The sequence below is a fragment of the Pelodiscus sinensis genome, chromosome 2, assembly GCF_049634645.1.
Source record: "Pelodiscus sinensis isolate JC-2024 chromosome 2, ASM4963464v1, whole genome shotgun sequence".
NCBI classification, from domain to species: Eukaryota; Metazoa; Chordata; order Testudines; family Trionychidae; genus Pelodiscus; species Pelodiscus sinensis.
In genome coordinates this window covers 139,415,326-139,436,402 of record NC_134712.1, presented here as the reverse complement: position 1 = coordinate 139,436,402, position 21,077 = coordinate 139,415,326, and the positions used below count along the sequence as shown (strand labels likewise).

General features: G+C 44.7%; 1 protein-coding gene across 4 annotated transcripts in view; it reads left to right on the top strand.

The window, feature by feature from the left end:
* The window catches only part of SLC12A7 (solute carrier family 12 member 7), a 165,859-nt gene that overhangs the window by 46,029 nt on the left and 98,753 nt on the right, over positions 1 to 21,077 (top strand). The window contains exon 1 of one of the 4 annotated variants that reach the window (XM_075921510.1): positions 2,133 to 2,405. The exons of the other annotated variants lie outside the window; for them this stretch is intronic. Coding sequence (XP_075777625.1) covers positions 2,366 to 2,405 — 40 coding nt within the window. The 5' untranslated portion in view covers positions 2,133 to 2,365. Of the gene's footprint in view, positions 1 to 2,132; positions 2,406 to 21,077 lie in introns of those variants that run through there. 4 annotated transcript variants of the gene reach the window in all.

Sequence of the window (21,077 nt, the reverse complement as noted above, 5' to 3'; positions counted from 1 at the left end):
CATAAAGTGTCCAGAGATTCCCCAGATCATCATAGCACACTTAATAAAAAATGTAAACCTTGCACTTGGTGTGAAACCTGGGGAAGTTACTGTTGGTTCTTATTTCTGGGGAGATACCATTCCGTAGTTTCAGACCAGCCCCAAGGAAAGCTCTGTCTTCCATAAAGACAAATTTTGCCCTTAGTTTAGGACAGGGATGGGGAACCTTTGGCCCACAGGCCTCATGTGACTCACCAGGGTTAATTTAACACTCCCACTGGCGAATGGTGGCCCGGCCCACACCACTTCCTGCAGCTCCTATTGGCCAGGAATGGTGAATCGCAGGCAATAGCAGCTGCAAGTGGCCATACCTGTGGATGCTCAGGTAAATCTGTCTTAAATCCTTAAGCTGCTCAGGTAAATAAACAATCTGGTGGCCTGCCAGCAGCTAGCCCTGGTGAACTGTATCCAGCCGGCATGTGAGAGGTTCCCTACCCCTGGTATAGGGAGTGCCATTATGTTTGAGGAGTGAAGTTGTTGATGCCAGTCTTCTTTGTAGACTCTAAGGTAGCCTCTTAGATACCCTGTGCCCCAGGCTGTCGATCATCTTGAAGGTAAGGACCAAAACTTTGCACTTGATTGATATTCTATGGGAAGCTGGTGTACAGGTCTAATGTGCTTGCGATAGCCTGTGTTGGTGGTGTTCATCAGTTTGTACCAGCTGGAGTTTCATAAAGACTGGTGTCTTCATGTGCTATTTTGTTGCTAATAATCATATCAACGGCATTTGGATACAAATTTGTTTTGGAGATGGGCCTACTCCAGTATACTTCCTAGGTAAAACGGCCTGTAACATTTTCCTAGGTGTGTTGGAATACTTTGATATTTTTCAGACAGGACAGGATTACATACACTGCAGAATGTAATCCTTTGATTAATTTCAGACAGATATGTTCTCCTCAAGGGGTATTACTATGACATTAGGAATTAGAGAAGGAGTTGTCATAGAAATGTTGCTGTTGTACATACAATGAGGGCACCTGTCTAGCTTGTGACATAGGATCTGCCTTTACTTCTGAGAGGATAGAGGTTTGAGAAGCATCTATCTTAAATCCTTAAGCTGCTCAGAAGGAAACTCATAACTGTAAGCGCACACATTTTTTTAATTGATGCGAAAGAGCCCAGATGGATCATTTTGTACCTCAGATAATATCTGCCTGAGTTAGTTCTTTTATCTGGCTTACAGTCAGGTTCTCTTGGACCAACGTGCAAGTGTTGTTCACCATCACTGTACTCAAATGTAATTCTCATCGCTTCTTTATGTCATGTTTTTAAATATATATCAGATAGCAAATTAAATTTTTAATTGTTTTACCCTGTGGAATCTGTGTCTATATTTGTAGATATTCTTATCATCCATCTTAGATTTTAGCCTTCCATACAGATGTATTATACATTATTCTAAATCTCCCATTTAGAAAGTCTTTGTGTGAAATAAATTTATTATCAATGAAGGAGTAACAGTGAATATGGGGTTAAAGGTTATTCATGCTTAAAGGAAGAGCCGGATTTAATATTTGAATCTAAGATTTGATCATAGGGCATCACCTTTTCAAAGTAATAACATGCATTTAAGAACAATTCAAGTGTTTGTGATAAACTGATTAAAGTTGTTGAGTATTTGTTTAAATATATTCAGAATGACTTCACATAGAAACTTAAAATCAGAATAATGCTTGCAGTTAAAGAAAACTGTTTACAAACAACAGGTTTAACTATATTTGCTCTTTAACATGAAATATAATTAGGATTATATATTTGACCCCAAAAGAAATTAGCCTCTGCATAATGAAATACCTATTGGATTACAGTAGTAATATCATTTGTTGCCTATATACACAAAGGTTCTATGAAGTTGTTGCTTGGGATAGCAGGGCACTGGACTCAGTGACCCAGAAGGTCCTGTCCAGTTGTATGTTCTTATATTTTCTTAATGGAAATATTTTCTAAAATAAGATTTCTATTAGTAGAAGTAATAAATATAGTAAGCTGCAGGTGCAGTTTGAATCGTCCTACTCAAAACACTGTACCCCATGGTAAGGGCAGGGCCTAAGTTACTAACGTCAAATGTCTTTATCATTGATAAAGATCATGTAGCTTAATTCTGTTGGGAGTGGACTGCTGTGAGAGTGCAGCTTGGCTTTGTGTCATATGCATACTTTAAACTGCATGAAGCCTTGATGACTTGCCTCAGGATTAATCCACTACTACAGAGAGATAGGATTTGAGGTCTTACACAAAACCGAGAGTCAGGGGACAACTGTCAGCTTCCTGCTCTTTCATTTCTTGATATCTGAAGAGGTAGCAGGTTTTACTTTATTTTATTATGAATGAACAGGATTATGAGGAAGGCGGGCCAAGCATGGGTGAGTCTTTTTATTTTATTTTTTAAAATAAAAGTGCTTTATATTTGACAGTTGATACAGTTGTAGTAGCTGGGAGTCCAACAGAAGGTACTTCAAAGGATTAGGCATTTTTACAGGTTATTTTCATTAAAAGTATACTGTACTTGATTTTAATATCAATTTGTTTAGTAAATTAAAAAAAATAAATTTTTACTGTTGACAAGATGGTTGAGCGGTGCAGTATCAGAATCCTCCATTATGTAAAAGGCTTAGAGAGAGACAGCTTAAGTATTTGTAATTCTACTTTTCAGTACAATTTAAATAAACAATGCTAGTCACTGATTAAATTGTGTATTGCACAGTTTTTGTGTGCGCATTAGATTATGGTAATATCTTTGTAAAGTTATTTAACTTTAGCTTGAATAACTTGCATTGGATTGATGAAACCTCTCAACTCTAGTGTTCATAAATAAACACAGGCAAAATAGATACACTAACTCTTTACTTACACATTTTCTGAAGAGAATGGTTTTTTTTGTGGGGTTTTTTGTTTTCTTTAAATTTTGAAATTTAAACCTGGTAATTGCTGTTTTGAATTTTGGTTTGTTATACAAACTAATCCAATATATAATTACATGCAAAAAATACTTTAGGTTAGGACACAAATTTAACTTTGAATTTCATTGCTGTGCTAAGCTTGCTTATAATTTTCTCTATTGTGCCTAGACACTGAAAGGTATCAGGCATCTAACATCATAAAAATGTTGTCTTGGAATCTGAAATATTTAGTCATGATGAAGTGAGATATGAGAACAGTTTCTGTCACAACTTTATATTTCCTTTTATCAGCTTATATTTCAAACTACATTTAGTTTTTTTAATGTTTCATTATTTTTACAGTTTTTAAACAATAAAAATACAGGGGAGGTGGGAGCGAGGAAGAGAGGAAAAACACCATCTTGTGCATCTGATGTACAGTTTCTTGTAAATGTAATTTGGGTTTTAAAAGATGATTATGCCGGACCAGGATTTTTTCCATTTGTAGCCAGGACTGCTAAAAGGCAAAACTTGTAACATTAAAAAGAAAGTTATTACATGGCCAGGAAAGCTGCTTTTTAATTTAGAATGATGTAAGGGTCTGAATACTGCAAGGTTGAGGGTAACCAAACCTGAATATTAATTCAACAGTAAGACTGTATCATTCTATATTTAATTAATTTTTAAAGTACATAGATAAATTTGATCAGTTATAATACATTCTTACTAAAGCTTACTTAATGCAATCCTATATTTACAAAAGGATTGTTTCTGAATAAGTAATATGTATATTAACAAACAATGCTACACAAATACAGATTTTCAACAAACAAAGATGTCTTACCAACCATTTTGAGGGGCAAATAGAGACATGTTAAAATACAAAACAACAATAGTAACAAAAACACTAGAACAGATAAAGCCTTAGGCTGTTTGGAAACTAAACCTTCCACTGGGTGCTCTGAAATTCTGAATCTGATTTTTGCCAATGAGCCTTTTATCTTAGATCCAAATGACGGTTAGTAGTGCTATAAAACTGAAATAGAAATTGTCTTATAATTAATTCAGGTAGCTCCAAATGCCCTAAACAGAACTGAATCCTAGGCATTTTGAGACTGGGCAAACACAAAGGATCTCTGCCTGAAAGGGCTTACAATCTAAAAAGTGCAAGCAGGGGAAGGACAAGTGGCGGGATAAAATATGTAAGCAAATAAATCTGGTGAAGAACTGGCACAGCTTTGATGAAAGTGTAGGTTTTTGCTTTTGTAGGCTGTCATCGCCGGCCCTCAGCATCCTCCTCAGAGGAAAGCCACACCTCCTTGCTACAGTTTTGTTTTGTCTTTTAGGGCTTGTCTACGCTACAGAAAAGATTGAAGCTGCTGCAGTCAATCTTCTGGGGTTCAAATTAGTGGGGTTTGAATGCTAATTTGAACTGAGCAGGTGTTCCCATTGGTGCTGGTAGTCCTGTTCTTATGAGGAGTAAGGGAAGTCAAAGGTAGAGCGTGCTTCCATCAACCTCCTGCAGTGTGGACAGCACCAAAATGGGAGTTAAGATACTCCAACTTGAGCTATGCAATAAACGTAGCTGGAGTTTTGTATCATAATTCTAATGTATCCCCTAGTGTAGACTTAGTTTAAATAACCAGGGGTTGGAGAAGGGAGTAGGAAAAGGAAAGAAGAGGAAAAGAAATAGTCACAGCTTATCACCTGCTGCACCATGAACATCAGGCTGGGTTTGAAAGGAGTCTGAAGGAGGATGACATAGTGGTTATTTGAATTTTGTCAGAAATTTTTCCCCATCAGTAAGGGGTAATTCAGGAGGAAGCACAGAGATGGCTTTGGGAGAAACCGACTGATTGAGGTTTTCGTGATTGTTACAATTTCATAAAAATCTCAGATTCCGAACCAGAAAAGAGACTGGGCAGGTAGCCAGATGACAATCATTTATCATAGTGTAGCTTTATAGAACTGTGTTTTTGCATAACCCAGAGGTGGGAAATTTACATTAACCACTTCATAAGTAATCCCTAGGAAATCCACTTAACGCTTATTGTCCCAAAAGTCAGTTCCTCTCTGGCACAATTTCAGTATAGTCCTTTGAACTCTCAAACCTCACACCACATCTCCCCTAGACCAGGTACATACAGTCACAGCCTACAATAAAACACAAGCTTTGCATTTAATATAATGTACTCCCAAAATGCTTACACTTAATTCAGGAAGGTCTTCAAGGATATTGCAGTAAATTGTCACATTTTGTAACAGTCCTGATTGGAGCTTTGGGTTCCAGAACAATGTACATATTTTAAAAACATAGTTTTTATTTCACATTAGGCAATTTAAAGAACAATCAAGGGGAAAGTTCATCACCTATTGCAGGGAAGGAACATTCAAAATTAATTATCTCCATCCATCCACCCACCTACTCAACCTGAAAACCAGAAACTCCTTCAATGGAGTTTGGATTATCCCAGAATTGATTGAAGTTGAGCCAGTGAGGAAAACACATTTACCAGCAGCATTCCGTTTTGCTAACGGGGATTTTTAGAAATCTCCTCCTTCAGGTGAGCTCGCCTTTTAGTGGAAAGGCAGGGGGGAAAAAATGCTTGACAGCCCAATCTTGCACCATTGAAGTCAGTGGGATTAAATTAGTGTTTAATTTGGTCTGTTTGGTATTGTGGGAATAAAAAAGAACATTGCTTGACTTACCATATTTCAAGCTGATTTTTCAGGATCCTTCCCAAGGAAAGAAATGAAATATGCAACTCCAAAATTCTGCTCCAGTCACTTCCCAGAGGAGACAGACATTTAAATTAGAGTTTTGCAAGTGATATTTCATATTCAAGTTTTACAAGGGATATTTCATATTCATTTCTCCTATGTAAGATTTCATTTTCTTGTACTAATGCTCCAGAAACTGCATTGTGGTTGACTTAATAGTAAGTCTTTCTGGTGCCATTTTTTAGTTATTCATTTTGTGTTGTTATAATAATAGGAAATGCCATTTTAGCTTCGTTTATTTTGAAAGATTTCCTATAATAAGTCCCAAATTTTCCTTCAACACTTCAAACTATCAGTAAATGGGAGTGTTCGGGGGAGGGGAGCAGGAGCAGGGAATGTGAGCCTAGCTTTTTCACCACCAAACAGAAAAGAAATAACCACTATTCAAACCCGAAACAGAAAGTCTAACTAGATTTCAAAGAGTGTAGGGCCAGAAGGGATCATTAGATCATCTTGTCTGACCTACTGTATATCACATGTTACCAAATTACCCCTAGGCAGAGCCTAATATTTAGGCAGACTAAGGGCTTGTCTGGACTTGCTGTAGTGGTTTAGTGTAGACACTGCCTACACCAACAGGAGGGGTTTGCTGCCTCCACAAGAGGTGGTAGTTAGAGTTGATGGAAGAATTCTTCCATAATTAGTGCTAGCTCTGTCTACATTGGGAGTTAGATTGGCTTAACTATGGTGCTCAGGGTTGTGTGTGTTTCACACCCCTGAACAAAATAGTTAAGGAAACTTAATTTCCTAATGTGGACCTGCCCTAAAGTATTTCAGTCTTCAGGAGACTAAACTGTCATGTGAAGCTGGCAGAAAGTAAGAAAGGTACTGAGATGCCACGATGCCTATGCAGTGGCAAGGGATTGATGAAGTGAGATATGCCCATCTGATTCTAACATGCAAGTCATGCCCCAAGCCAAAGAAACAAACAAACAGTCCCCCTCCCTGTTTTAAAGATCACGTGATATAAAAATGTGATGGTTCTTACAACTGTTTTTACATATGTCTAGGGTTCAATACATGGCTCTGACCTGGTCCCAAATTGATATCAACTGCTCAGAGAATCATAGGATTGGAAGGGAAGGTCATGGAGTTCAAACCCCTAGTAAAAACAGGAACAATCTCAATTAAATCATCCCAGCCAGGGCTTTGTCAAGCCAGGACTTAAAAACCTCTAGGGATGGAGATTCTACCACCTCCCTAAGTAACCCATTCCAGTGCTGCTTCACCCATTCCTCTTATTTTGAAATAACAAGCGGTGCATCTACACTACCAAACCTGTTGTTTTAAAATAAGGGGCTGTTTGTTTTGAAATAACAACTCCTGCTTTCCTTGGGGAATAAGCTTATTTCAAAATGGTTATTTTGAGGGTTATTTTGAATTTAGTTATTGCAAAATAATTTGTTAGTGTAGACTTGTCCCTAATGAAATAATTTTTCCTAATTACCAACCTAATCCTCCCCCACTGCAACTTGAAACCATTATTCCTCATTCTGGCATTAGTCACCACTGAGTGCAGCTTCTTTGAAGACCCTCTCCCCTTCGTATAGTTGAAAGCTGCTATCAAATGCCCCCTCACTCTTCTGTGGACTAAATAAACCCATATCCCTCAGCCTGTCCTGGTAAGTCATGTGCTCCAGCACTCTGAAATTTTTTGTTGCCATCTTCTGGACTCTCTCTGCATCCTTTCTGTAATGGGGTCCCAGAAGTGGACACATTAGTACAGGTGTGGCCTCACCAGTGCCGAATAAAGAGGAATAATCACTTTCCTAGATCTGCTGGCAATGCTTCTACTAATGCATCCCAATATACTATTAGCCTTCTTGGCTACAAGGGCACACTGTTGATTCATATCCAGTTTCTCATCCACTGTTATCTCTAGGTCATTTTCTGCAGAACTGCTGCTTTACTAGTTGGCCCCCAGCCAGTAACAGTGCTTGAGATTCTTCTATTCCAAGTGCAGAAACTCTGTACGTGTCCTTGTTGAACCTCATCAGATTTCTTTTGTCCTAATCCTCCAGTTGTCTAGGTCACTCTAGATCCTATCCCTACCTTCCAGCATACCTACCTTTCCCCCTAGCTAAGTGTCATCTGCAGACTTGCTAAGGGTGCAATTCATCACATCATCCAGCTCATTAATAAAGATGTTGAACAAAATCGGCCCCAGAACCGACCCTTGGGGCACTCCGCTTGATACCACCTGCCAATTTAGCTAGCATTCTATCTCCCTTGCAGTCCATTTATCCAATCCATATTCTTTAACAGGTTGGCAAGAATACTGTGGGAGATCATATAGGAAGCTTTGCTAAAGTCAAGGTATATCACTTTCACTGACCTCCCCATAGCCACAGAGCCAGTTCTCTCATCACAGAAAGCAATCAGGTTGGTCAGGCATGACTCACCCTTGGTGAATCCACATTGATTATTCCCAGTCACTTTCCTCTCATACAAGTGCTTCAAAATTGATTCCTTGAGGATCCCCTCCATGATTTTCCAGGGATTGATATGAGGCTGACCAGTCTGTAGTTCCCTAGATTCTTCTTCCCTTTTTTAAAGAGGGCATGACGTGTACCTGATTGCCACAAGTTTTCAAAGATTATGGCCAATGACTCTGCAGTCACATCAGCCAACTCCCTCAGCACCGTCAGATGCATTAAATCCAGCCTCATGGACTTTTCCATGTCCAGCTTTTCTAAATAGTTCTTAACCTGTTCTTTCTCCGCTGAAGGCTGCCCACCACCTCATCATAACCTCGTCTGTGAAGTCAGAGGCAGAAAAATGCATTGATTACTTCAGCTTTTTTCACATCACGTGACACTAAATTACCTCCCCCATTCAGCAAGGTCCACACCTTCCCTGACTATCTTTTCATTTCTAGCATGCCTATAGAAATCTTTTTCGTTACCTATCACATCCCTTGCTATCTGGAATTGCAGTTGCGCTTTGGCCTTCCTGATTACACCCTTCATGCTCAAGCAATATATTTATACTCTTCCCTAGTCATCTGTCCAAATTTCCATTTCTTGTAAGCTTCCTTATGTCTAAGTTTGCCAAGGATTTCATTGCTAAGTCAAGTTGGTCACCTACCATATTTGTTTTTCTTACTGCGCGCTAGTATGGTTTCCTTAAAATACTGCCAGCTCTCTTGGACTCCTTTCCCCCTCATATTAGCATCCCAGTTGATCCTGCCAATCAGTTTGCTGAGGGAGTCAAAGTCTGCTTTTCTGAAGCCTGTGGTCTGTATTTTGCTGCTCTTCTTTCTTCCTTAGTTCAGGATCCTGAACTTGACCATCTCTTGATCACTGGTTCCCAGGTTGCCACACACATCTACTTCCCCTACCAGTTCCTTCCTCTTTGTGAGCAGCTGCTCAAGCTGTGCATGGCCCCTGGTTGGTTCCTTCAGCACTTGTACTAGGAAGTTGTCCCCAACATTTTCCTAAAACTTCCTGGATTGTCTGTGTACTGCTGTATTGGTCTCCCAATAGATGTTGGGGTGATTTAAGATCCCTATGAGAACCAGGGCCTGTGATCTGGAAACTTTTGTTAGTTGTCTGAAGAAAGCTTCATTTACCTCATCCACCTGATCAGGTGGTCTATAACAGACACTCACCACACTATCACCCTTGTTGCTCCTGCCTCCAAACTTAACCCAGAAACTCTCGACAGGCATTTCTCCCATTTTATACTAGAGCTGTGTGCAATTATACTGCTCTCTTACATACAGTGCAACTCCTCCACCTTTTCTCCCCTGCCTGTCCTTCCTGAATAGTTTATACCCTTCCATGACAGTGCTCCCATCATGTGAGTCATCCCCCCCAAATATCTGTTGTTGCAATCACATTACAGTTGATCTGAGTTAATTTCTAGCACCTGCTCTCCCTTTGAGAAAGCCATATTGATGGAACAGGAGCCCCTGAGACCTCTTTTCTGATGTGCTGAGACCCCCCCACTGAACCTACCTTCCCTGACAGCCTGGGCACCCTGTAACTTAGTCTTTTGGAGCCCAGCCTGCTTCAATCAAGACACAGAGACAGGGTCACGCCCCCAAGATTGCAGACACACACTATAAGCAGTGCAGTGAGAGACCTTTCCTTAACACTCATGTACACAACCTCTCTGGGACCTGAACCCTAGATAAACTCATGTTACCCTGTACAGAAATCTGGATAGTATAAGCTCATGAAGTTCACCCTCTTTCTCAATGTAAAAAGAGAGATTCACAGACTCCTCCCACCCACCCCAGTAACAGAACACACAAACTAATCTTAATACAGTAGGGGGACTGATTACACTTAAGGTCTCACTCAGACTCCAATAATCTCTGCAGAGTCTGAGTGACTTTCCAGTTTGGGTCCAGTCTTTTCCTCCTTTTAGCCATAGATGTTTCCAGATGTTTCTTGGGTGAGCTAACCAGAGAGAACTGATGACCTGAATCACCTCACTTCCTATTTTTAAATAGGTTTTGTAAAAGGCAGGAATCCTTTGTGTTCAGGGTAAACTGTCCCTCTGCTCTTGTGGAAAAATACAGCATCCAAGATACATCCCAGCATCAGGTGACCGAGCCACATGTTTTGGTATAACCCACCATAAATTCTCTTCCCAATCTTTCAGGAAAAACAAGTGTATTCACAGATCATTGTCCTGCGTATTGACTCTTGAGGATTACTAATAGCCCTCACTTAGCATGATTGCATTAGTTGCACAGGTTTATATTTCATATTTCTAACTTCAAATTAAGGATGGTAAATATAGACTATTCAATTAGTTCATCAGAGCATCTCTACCTTTATAATGTAGCAAAAGCCCCGCTGGATCTTAGGGTTGCCAGGTGTCCAGTTTTGAACCGGACAGTCTGGTATTTGAGCTTTCTGTCCGAAAACAAATTGAGAAAATACTTAATTTTCTAATTAAGTAAGTTTTATTATTATCATGAGCAGGGCTTGACAAGCGGCGGCAAGCCCTGCGATTTGGCATGCTGCACATGCGCAGACAGCACTGCGCATGCTCTGATCGCACTGTGGCGCCATGCTGGGCTACAATCTACTTGCCACGGGCGAGTAAATTGCCCTAATTGTCGACCTCTGATCATGAGTATCAGTATGTAGTTGCGTACTGACTGGCTGGTAGACATGCTCATACAGAGTGAGTATGTCTGCCAGCCAGGCAGTACGCAACTACACAGAAGAGAGGAGGGAAGTGGGGCTGGGGTAGGATGGAATCCCTTGGTCCGGATTTGCCTGTGCACCCCACCGGGACCGTGAGTAGAACGGGCAGCATCCCGGGATCTGTGTGTGCCCGGGCCAGCCCCGCTCCCTGCCGGGCGGTTGGTCCCCTCCCCCCTTCGGATCTCGCTCAGCCAGCCCCACTCCTCCCGACCTCCTCCCGGCCAGCCCCGCTCCCCTCCTGCCCGCCCTCTCCCCCCTCTGAGATCAAGAGTGTCTGGTATTTTTTTGAAATCACCTGGTAATCTTACTGTATCTTGCTACATTTTAAAGGCAGAAGTGCTGCAGAGAGCATGGGGCCAGTGGGAGCCTCAAGCAGTCTCCCACTGGCTCCACACGTCCTGCTTTTGAAATGTGCATGAACCCCTCTGGGATTCTTGCACATTTCAGAAACCAAGTGCGTGCAGGGAGCATGGGGCCAGTAGGGGAATGCTCCCTCCAGCACTGGCTCCTGCTCCCTCCTTACTGCCTCTCTCTGATAGAAGCAGCAAGATGGTGGGGAAGCGACTAGTCGATTTGACTGATCTCTTACATCCTTACTTCAAGTACAGGAATGCAACCACACATGCAAATGGGATAATCATATTCAGTAGATTACAACCTTTCCAATAATATTTCACATAAAGCATACTCCAGTGGCATCATATTCATATTCATAAGCATATTCCCTTACAGCAGTGGTCTCCAACCTTTTTACACCCAAGATCGCTTTTTAAATGACAGACCAAGACAAGATCTACTGCCCCGCCCCTTCCTTGAAGCCCTGCCCTCTCTATTCTCCTCCTCTCCATCACTTGCTATCCCCAGTCCTTATACTGCTGCTTATTTTTTTTTTATTCTTCTGTAGGAAGAGGTTTTTCCAATGTTTGGCCTGTCTACACTGGACCAAATGTGAGGAAAAAAAAACCCTTCTTTTGGAAGCCACCTTATTTCTTGTGGAAAGAGGAATATAGGGGTGACCAAAAGAGCCTGTTTGCTCTTCCACTAAAAAAGCAGAAGAACAAACGCAACCCTGGATGCAGAAGAGTTTTTCTGGGATATCTCCAGAATCCTGAAAAACTCCTGCAGTCTAGCTGGACCCTTGCTGTGTTGAGGCAGGATGTGTAGGCTCTGGGGTGGGAAGGAGGGATTTGGGCATGGGAAGGGGTGAGAGGTGCAAGCTCTGGGAGGAAATCTGGATGCAGGAGGAGGTGGAGAAGGGGACACTGGCTCAGGGAGAGGGCTCCAGGCTGGACAATGTTGGGATACTAAGCAAGCCACAGGCTTGCGGATGTGAGGGTGCAGGAATTTGGGTTGGGGTATGTGAGGGGCTTAAGGCATGAGGTTCCAGTGTTTGATAGGCTCAGATCTAGGGTCTGGGAAAGGGGGAGCGCAGGAGTGGTTGTGGCCAGATGGGGGCTTGGCCCCAACTCGGGGTTTGTTGGCCAGGCTTCATTTTTAAATAGAATACTATGTTAAACACAACAAGTTTCTGCATTGTCTTTATTTATGAGAATGGCAGGGAACCTGCCTTGAGTCAGGGGTCACTGACGCATAGAAAAGTCATTTGGGAGCAGGGGACACAGTACTGGGGAGGGGTGCTAGTGGGTTCTGGAGCAGGGAACAGGGTGCCAGTGGGGGCAGGGTGCCAGCACAGGTTTCTGCAGCAGGGGACAGGGAGCTGGGGGGGACAGGTTTCTGCAGAGGGGAGCAGGGAGACAGGTTTCTGTAGTAGGAGAAGGGTGCCAGAAGGAACTGGTTTCTGCAGTGGGGGCAGGGTGCCGGGGGACAAGTTTCTGCAGGGGGGGCAGGTTTCTGCAGCGGGGTCGGGGGGGGGGCAAGGGAGAGGGAACAGGGGGCCAGGAGGGCAGGGGAAAAGTTTGGGGCAGAGGAGAGGGAACAAGGTTGGGTGCAGGGAGTTCCCTACACCAGCCACAATGGGAAGCCTCCGACCCACGCTCCCTCCGGACTGACCGCAGGGCAGCTGGGCTAGAGCGAAGAAAAGTGGCTGCCCGGCCAGCTGGCCATGGTGCTCAGCCAGGGTGCCACCAAGCTCCATGTGGGCAGGCGCAGAGGGGAAGCCGCCCAATCAGCTGGAGCACGGTTCAGCCTCCTCTGGGCTGAACGCCACAGCCAGCAGGCCAAGCAGCTTCCCCTCTGCGCCAGCCCACATGGAGCGTGGTGCACCCTGGCTGAGCACCATGGCCAGCTGGCCGGGCAGCTGTTTCTCTTCCCTCCAGCCCGGCTGCCCTGCGCTTAGCCCAGGGAGGCTGCGCCTAGCTCCAGCTGTGAAAGCCACAGTCAGCTGGCTGGGGTGTTTCAGCCCTCCCGACCTCCCAGCTCCCACCATTGCTCGCAGCTACTCACCTGTGTAGTTGCTCAGTAGCTGCTCCTCAAATGAGGAAATCTAATGTAAATGTACTGCACAGGTGCGCAGTTCAGAAAGGGCTCAAGAGCTACTCTTAGAGCCCCTGAGATCTACCGGTAGCTCACGATGTACTGGTTGGTGACTACAGCCTTAGAGTATGGAATGCCCCATCACATCGTATTTTAAAAATTGGATCCACAGTGTAACTCTAGTCTTGGTGACGCATCAGGAGTATGGGAATTCTGCTGTAAGCTAAAATGCTTGCAGGCAGCTTGAGGTCAGAATAACTCAGTGGTTTGAGTTGGCATTCTGTGGCCATCAAACCTGATTCACTATGCAAGTACTATGAATTCAAGTTCTGCTCTTGACTGCTCTCAGAGAATGTGTGTTATGCTCATCATTAATGATCTCCAGCTGCATTCTGCAGTAGCGGAGGGGCTGCAAAGTGGCTTTTCTTGGAAGTTTGCTCTGAGAGTAAAACAAACTTTTGGTTGAAGAGCTGATATTTCAGTATGCTCTAAAATCCACCTGCTCAGATTGTGTAGAAAGCTGTTGTCTCATCAGGGTCAGAGGCAGTTAGCTGTGCAAGTTTGTGGGCATTTGGTCCAGGGATCACTCTGATAATGTTTCCCCAACAAGGAGTTGGTCTCAATATTCAAATTGCTCTAAAACCGGCACGGGGAGGTTGGCTTGAAAATTGGTATGTCGCAATAGGGGAAGAATAGGAGTTGGATGGAGATTTGGTGAGCTGGGCTCAAACAAAGTGAATTTCAGTACAGCTAAATATAAGACCATTCCTCTAGAGAAAAGAATGCAGACCATGCTGACAAAGCAAAACAGTGAGTTTGGAAAGGGATTAGGGGCCATAGTGGCCAAACAACGGAACGTGAGCTCCCAGTGCAATGCTGTGGCAATTGTTGAGCAATTTGGGGGCCATTTTGTCAAGGGTTTCCCCCACACCCCCTCTAAAATGAACGTTTATAACAGCTTTGGATTCTCATAACAGTTCTGATGTAGAGCAGGGAAAAATCAATGTTGGATTGCCTCTGGGGGAAGCTATAGAACTACACCAAAGATATGTTTAGAAATATTTATCCTAGCGAGGATAAATCAGTACTTTGCTGACATAGGCTCCCTGAAGTCTGCTCTGGACGCTGGTAAGAGTTAGGTTTAGTACATGGCACAGGAAAACAGTGCTGAAACTAGGGATGGTAAAATGCTTTTATTTAGGTAAACATATAACTGATGAAAATGTCAGAGGTTATATGTTTTACACACAGGGTGGGGGGAGGCAGCTCCCCTGGTCCTTGTGGATTCGGGGAGTCAGCTTCAAAGCTATCTCTTTGCACACATTGGCTCTCACTTACCTCTCCTCTCCCCCCTCCCCCCGCACTGAGGCAGCAGCGCAGTGGGAGAGGAAGAGAGGCGGAGAGGGAGCTACTATGTGTAACCATGAAGGTTTACTGATGAGCCTAAGCTCCTTGGTTAACTGTGTACCTGTTTACATGTTTACATCTCTAGCTGAAACATGTGGGGAGCTGAGAATAAGTGTGTTCAGTGTTTAGAACAGGCACATAAATTAGGGTGAGAAGATAAGAACGGGCATGCTGGGTGCATGGATAGGGTTGCCAGGTGTCCGGTATTGTACCGGACAGTCCAGTATTTGTGCACTCTGTCCGGTTAAAAAAAAATCAGAACATACTGGACATGTGCAATATCTGGTATTTTCTGATTTTTCCGGCTGTGCACTGAACAGAAGCCTGGCATGGTGGGAGGAGCGGTTGGGAGTCCCAGCTGGGAGGCAGGGCCGTGATTGCCGCCGGGAGTCCTCAGTCAGTTGAGTGTGAGGAGGAAGGAAAGCCGCCTCTTCGCTCCTACATCGCTGGGAACCTGTGCGGGACAGGCAGGAAGTGCCTAGGTCAGTCCCGCTCCTCGACAGCCAATTTGCTCAAAACCTCCCCCCCCCTTTCCGGCCGGCCGGTTCTCCCTCACTTCCCCTCCTGATTTTCCCCGGGCAGCCCCCTGCACTCCCTCCCAGCTCTGCTTCCCACTGACCCGTTCCTCATCTCCCCCGGCCAGTGCCACTGCACTTCTCCTCGCTCCCGCCAGCTCTGCTTCCTGCCCCACTTCCTCCCGGCCAGCGCCGCTGCACCCCCCCCCCCGCCAGCTCTGCTTTCCACTCACCCTTCCTCCCGGCCAACCCCGCCCCCTCCCGGCCAGTCCCCTCTCTCCTGATATCCCGCGGCCGGCCCCGTTCCGCCCAAGTCCTCCCGCCCACGACCAGCCCTGCTTCCCGTTGGCCCCCCCATCTCCTCCAGCCAGCCCTGTTACCCCTCCTCCCCCTTCCCAGCCAGCTCCGCTCCCTTCCTGGCCAGTCCTCCCCTCCCCCCATGAAGTGTGTCCGGGGTTTTTAGAGTTTAGTGTTAACCCCCAAGAAAAGCAGGAGTACAGATTTCAAAATAAGATTTTGAAAAACACTATTTTGAAATAACAGGCTTGGTAGTGTGGACATTCTGCTTATAAATTCGGCGGGCAGGTTATTTCAAAATAATGCTCTAATGTAGACCAAGGCCAACATACGATTTATATATGTTAGCTTTTTCAGAACTGATTCTTTATAAGAGGACTTTACTATAGACACGGTAAGGACCTTGCAAATAAGATTATAGAGATTGTATGATATGTAGGGGCAGGGTATAAGTGATGTAAAATGACTGGGCTGAGAGCACTAGCAGACCAGGGAAGAAATGACAACAGGATGCTTGACAATGGAGAATAAGCTGTAAGGGGCAGAGTGATCTGTAGAGAGCTTGAAAGGTGGTGATAAGCTTAAATTTGGCATGATATCAGATGGGATGTCAAAGGAGTGATTCAATGAGGAGTAGAAAAGCTAAGTGCTGTGTTTCTATTTGAAGCCTGTAGGTATGTTTGGCAAGATTGATCTGTAAAGCATCCGTAAAACCTTAATCTTGTTAGTGGCGTTGTGCTCTGAATTTGTTGCTATTGGAGTAAATCCAAGTAATTGTTTATGTATAACATAAGCATACAAATAATCAGAATTTAAAAAAAAATCTTAATTTTAATTTATAAGGAAACACTAGGTATATGGAATCTACTATACTGAATGAAAATTACTTGTTAAACTGGCAAAATGCCAAATAATGTACTTTATCCTCTGACTTCAGAATTGTAGAGGCCGATGACTATAGTCATTTATTATTTTTCCTTCCTTTAGCCTTTTTATACCTTAGTCTAATGGTTTACCAGCAAAAGCAATAGCTGTTTCAAAAATCTGAGGCACAGTTGTGCTAGTTTGTATGTGCAAAAACAATGAGGAGTCCTGTGGCACCTTAGAAACTAACAGATTTATTAGAGCATAAGCTTTTGTGGGTAAAACCCACTTCATCAGATGAATCAGAGTGGAAATTACAGAGGCTGGTGTGTGTGCGCGCGCACACACACACACACACACACACACACACACACACCATAAGGAAGTTACTTATCAAATGTAGGACCAGTGTTAATGAGGCTAATTAACCCTGGGTTGATTTGGCTCACTCACAGCAATTGATGGGGAGGTGTGAATACCAAGAGAGGGGAAATTGCCTTTATAATACAATAATAAATTTAAATCTTTATTCAGTCCTAATTTGATTCTATTGAATTTACAAATTATTTTCAGTTCAGCTATTTCCCTCTGTGATCTGGTTTTGAAGGGGTGGGGCTTTTTGTTTGATTTTTGTTTTTGTTTTTTTGTAGAAGGTTGGCTACTTTTAAATCCATTACTGACTATCCAGGGAGGTTAAACTGTTCTCCTACAGGTTTGTGTGTTACGTTTCTAGATGTCTGATTTGTGTCCATTTATTCTTTGTCACAGAGACTGTCTGGTTTGGCTAAGATACATGGCAGGGGGTGTTGCTGGCACTTGATGGGATATACAGTAAAACTCCATTAGTCCGGCATCCAATGCTCCGGGACTCCTGATGCTCCGGCACCATCAGGAACCCGGAAGTGCTGGGGAAGCCGGACAGGCTTCCCCCATTCAGCTGCTGCTGAAACTGACCAGCAGCTGAATCGGGGAAGCCGGGAGCAGAGCAGCTGGGGTGCTGCAGGCGCTCCGAGGAGTTTAACGCCCTAGGGTGCTGCTGACGGGTGCCCCGAGGAGTTTAACGTCCGTGTCTTTAACCGCTAGGATCGGGATCCCTTCGCGGCGGGCAGCCAACAGGCTGACAGATGCCCCAGAGTTTATAGGAAGAGCTTATTACATCTCAGATTTTAACTGCTAGGATACAGGATCACTTCGCAGCGGGCAGCCTAGGGGCTGTAATACAATGGGTCTCACTGCCTGCTGCTCCTGCTGTTCCCTAGGAAATTAATTTTTCCGCTCTGGGGTGTCCCCTTTTGGCTGGTGTCTTGTTCCCCCCAGCAGACCCGCATCCTCTGCGATGAGAAAAGCCGCTCCGCGTCTCCCTGGTCTGCTGGGGGGAAGCGCCCCCCGCGCCGCTGGAGGCGGCGACAGTGGTGGAGGCACCCCGCACTAGCTGCGCCCCTCCCCCCCCCGTTTGTAACTAGGGATCCGATGTAAGTCGGATTGATGTAACCTGGGGACTGCCTGTACTCACCAGCAGCCACACACCATACCACAGGAACACTTACCCAGCTACCTACCCCTGCTACAAACCCCATTGCCAATTCTGTCCACTTATCTATACAAATGACACCATTTCAGGACCTAACCACATAAGCTACATCATCAGTGACTCAGCCACCTACACATCCACTAATGTGGTATATACAGTAAACTTCCGATAATCTGGCACCTTTAGGACCCAGGGGGTGCCGGACTATCAGAAGGGGGGGCTATGAGGGGTCTGGAGTGGGGTGGGAGGGATGCCACCCCAGACCCCTCATAGCCCCCCCTTACGATAGTCCGGCTCTGCCCCAGGCATCCCTGATTCAGCCGCTGCTGGTCAGTTTCAGCAGCAGCTGAATCGGGGATGCCTGCAATAGAGCAGCTGGGGTGCTGCTGGGTTGGTCCCGTAAGGCTGCCCCTAGGGGCTGCGGGACCAACCCGGCAGCACCCCAGCTGCTCTTGGGGACGCCTGGGGCAGAGCAGATGGAGTGCTGCCGGGTTGGTCCCGCAGCGCCAAAGGACAGTGCTGCGGGACCAACCCCGCAGGACCCCAGCTGCTCTGCCCCAGGGGTCCCCGATTCAGCCGCTGCTGAAACAGATCAGCGGCTGATTCCAGGAAGCCCGGGGCAGAGCCGGACTATCGTAAGGGGGGGACTATGAAGGGTCTGGGGTGGCATCCCCTCCCACCCCACTCCAGACCCCTCATAGCCCCCCTTCTGATAGTCCGGCATATCTGATAGTCCGGCACCCCCTGGGTCCTAAAGGTGCCAGATTATCGGAAGTTTACTGTATATACCACATTAGTGGATGTGTAGGTGGCTGAGTCACTGATGATGTAGCTTATGTGGTTAGGTCCTGAAATGGTGTCGTTTGTATAGATAAGTGGACAGAATTGGCAATGGGGTTTGTAGCAGGGGTAGGTAGCTGGGTAAGTGTTCCTGTGGTATGGTGTGTGGCTGCTGGTGAGTACAGGCAGTCCCCAGGTTACATCAATCCGACTTACATCGGATCCCTAGTTACAAACGGGGGGGAGGGGCGCAGCTAGTGCGGGGTGCCTCCCCCACTGTCGCCGCCTCCAGCGGCGCGGGGGGCGCTTCCCCCCAGCAGACCAGGGAGACACGGAGCAGCTTTTCTCATCACGGAGGATGCGGGTCTGCTCGGGGGAACAAGACACCAGCCAAAAGGGGGCACTCCAGAGCGGAAAAATTAATTTCCTAGGGAACAGCAGGAGCAGCAGGCAGTGAGACCCATTGTGTTACAGTCCCCACCTTGGGAGCAACAGCTCTTTCCCTCTTCAGCACTCGAGCTGCAAGTATCTTGTTAGCGTCACATGAAATTAACAAGTCCCTTCCAGCCTGGCAGAGGTGAAGCTGAAAAATTACCCCGTGGTGTGAGTGGGCAAGAATGGGGAGGAGCAGGACAGAAGGGAAGAGGGGATAAGGCCCAACCCCACACCCTGGCTGGAGCGGAGCAGGGTAAGCCCCGAGGGGATGGGTCCGGTTGCAAAGTGGGTGAGTGGACAATGAGGACCCACCTGTGGCTAAACTCCTGTTCCCAACACAGAATTTTTCTTTAAAATAAATCCTGTGGATAAATTCACACACACACTTCACAGGAAGGGATTTCTATTTTCTGCTCAGCAGAATACAACAACAGCTTTGATTGTATCAATATTTCACTGTGCTCTCCAATGACTATTGATTACACTTAATACCCATTTCACTGAACCATCTGTAGCAAATTCTATTTGGAACAGTAATATGCATTGAATAAACTTTTTTTAGTTATAAAAAACAAAGATTCTGACTATTAAATGAATAACTGGGATCTTTCAGGTACCCCAAAAGGAAGATTTGGATATAGCATGAAACACTGAAACTTATGATCAATTTTTAATTAAAATATCAACCAAAAAAACCTTCATATCAAAACAGTATGTGTTTTTCTTAGAATAAGGAAGTTGTATGAGAATCATGGTCTTTTCCACCTAACTCCAGCTCCCCGTCCCCCCCAAAAATATGTACCAGTTCCAACTTACATACAAATTCAACTTAAGAACAAACCTACAGTCCCTATCTTGTACGTAACCCGGGGACTGCCTGTATTGGCTTCAGGTTGGGGGGCTATCTATAGGTGAGGACTTGACTGTATCCCAAGGTCTGTGAGAGTGAGGGATCACTTTCCAGGATCGGTTGTAGATTGTCAATGATGCACTGGAGGGATTTAAGCTGGTGGCCAGTGGTGGTCTGTTATTTTCCTGATTGGGCCTGTCCTGTAGTAGGTCACGTCTGGGTACTCATTTGGCTCTGTCAGTCTGTTTCTTCACTTCCCCAGCTGGGTATTTAAGCTTTAAGAATGCCTGATAAAAATCTTGTAGATGTTTATCTCTGAAGGATGGAGCAGATATGATTGTATTTTAGTGCTTGGTTGCAAACAATGGATTGTGTGACGTGTCCTGGATGGAAGCTAGAAATGTGTAGGTAAATACAGCAATCAGTAGTAGATTTCTGGTATAGAGTGGTGTTTATGTGACCATCATTTATTTGTACTGTAGTGTCCTGAAAGTGGATCTCTTATATGAATTGGTCCAAGCTGAGGTTGATAGTGGGGTGGAAATTGTTGAAATCCTACAGGTCCATATGATGAAAATGTCATCAGTGCAGCTCCAGAAGAGGAGGGATACAGAAATAATGGATTTAAAAAGCATTGTCACTGATCACAGAGTGCAACCCCTTCAGCTATCTCTAATCAAATAACAAGTAGTCTGTCAAAAGTCAGGCAATCTCAGGCAAACCATGCCTCATGGCTGAGCCAGTCACATGTTACATCCTACTAGATATTTTCATGAACCAATCCTTGTGTGTCACATGTTGCTATTGACAGTTGGTGTTTTTTTTTAAAATAAACTCTGTGCACAATAAAAAATTTTGTAGAATACCTGCCTTTATAAAAAAAATGATGTTAAATTACATTTTAAAGTTTTGCCTAGAGGAAAACTTGTACAGCTGGTCCCCGAGTTATGAACACATCAACTTACGACCGTTCGTATTTACGACCAACCTCCTATACAACCGGTCCCCGAGTTATGAACGAAATCCACACTTATGAACAGCACGGCCGTAGTAAGTGAATGTAATCCGACTTACGAACAGATCGAGTTACGACCTAGT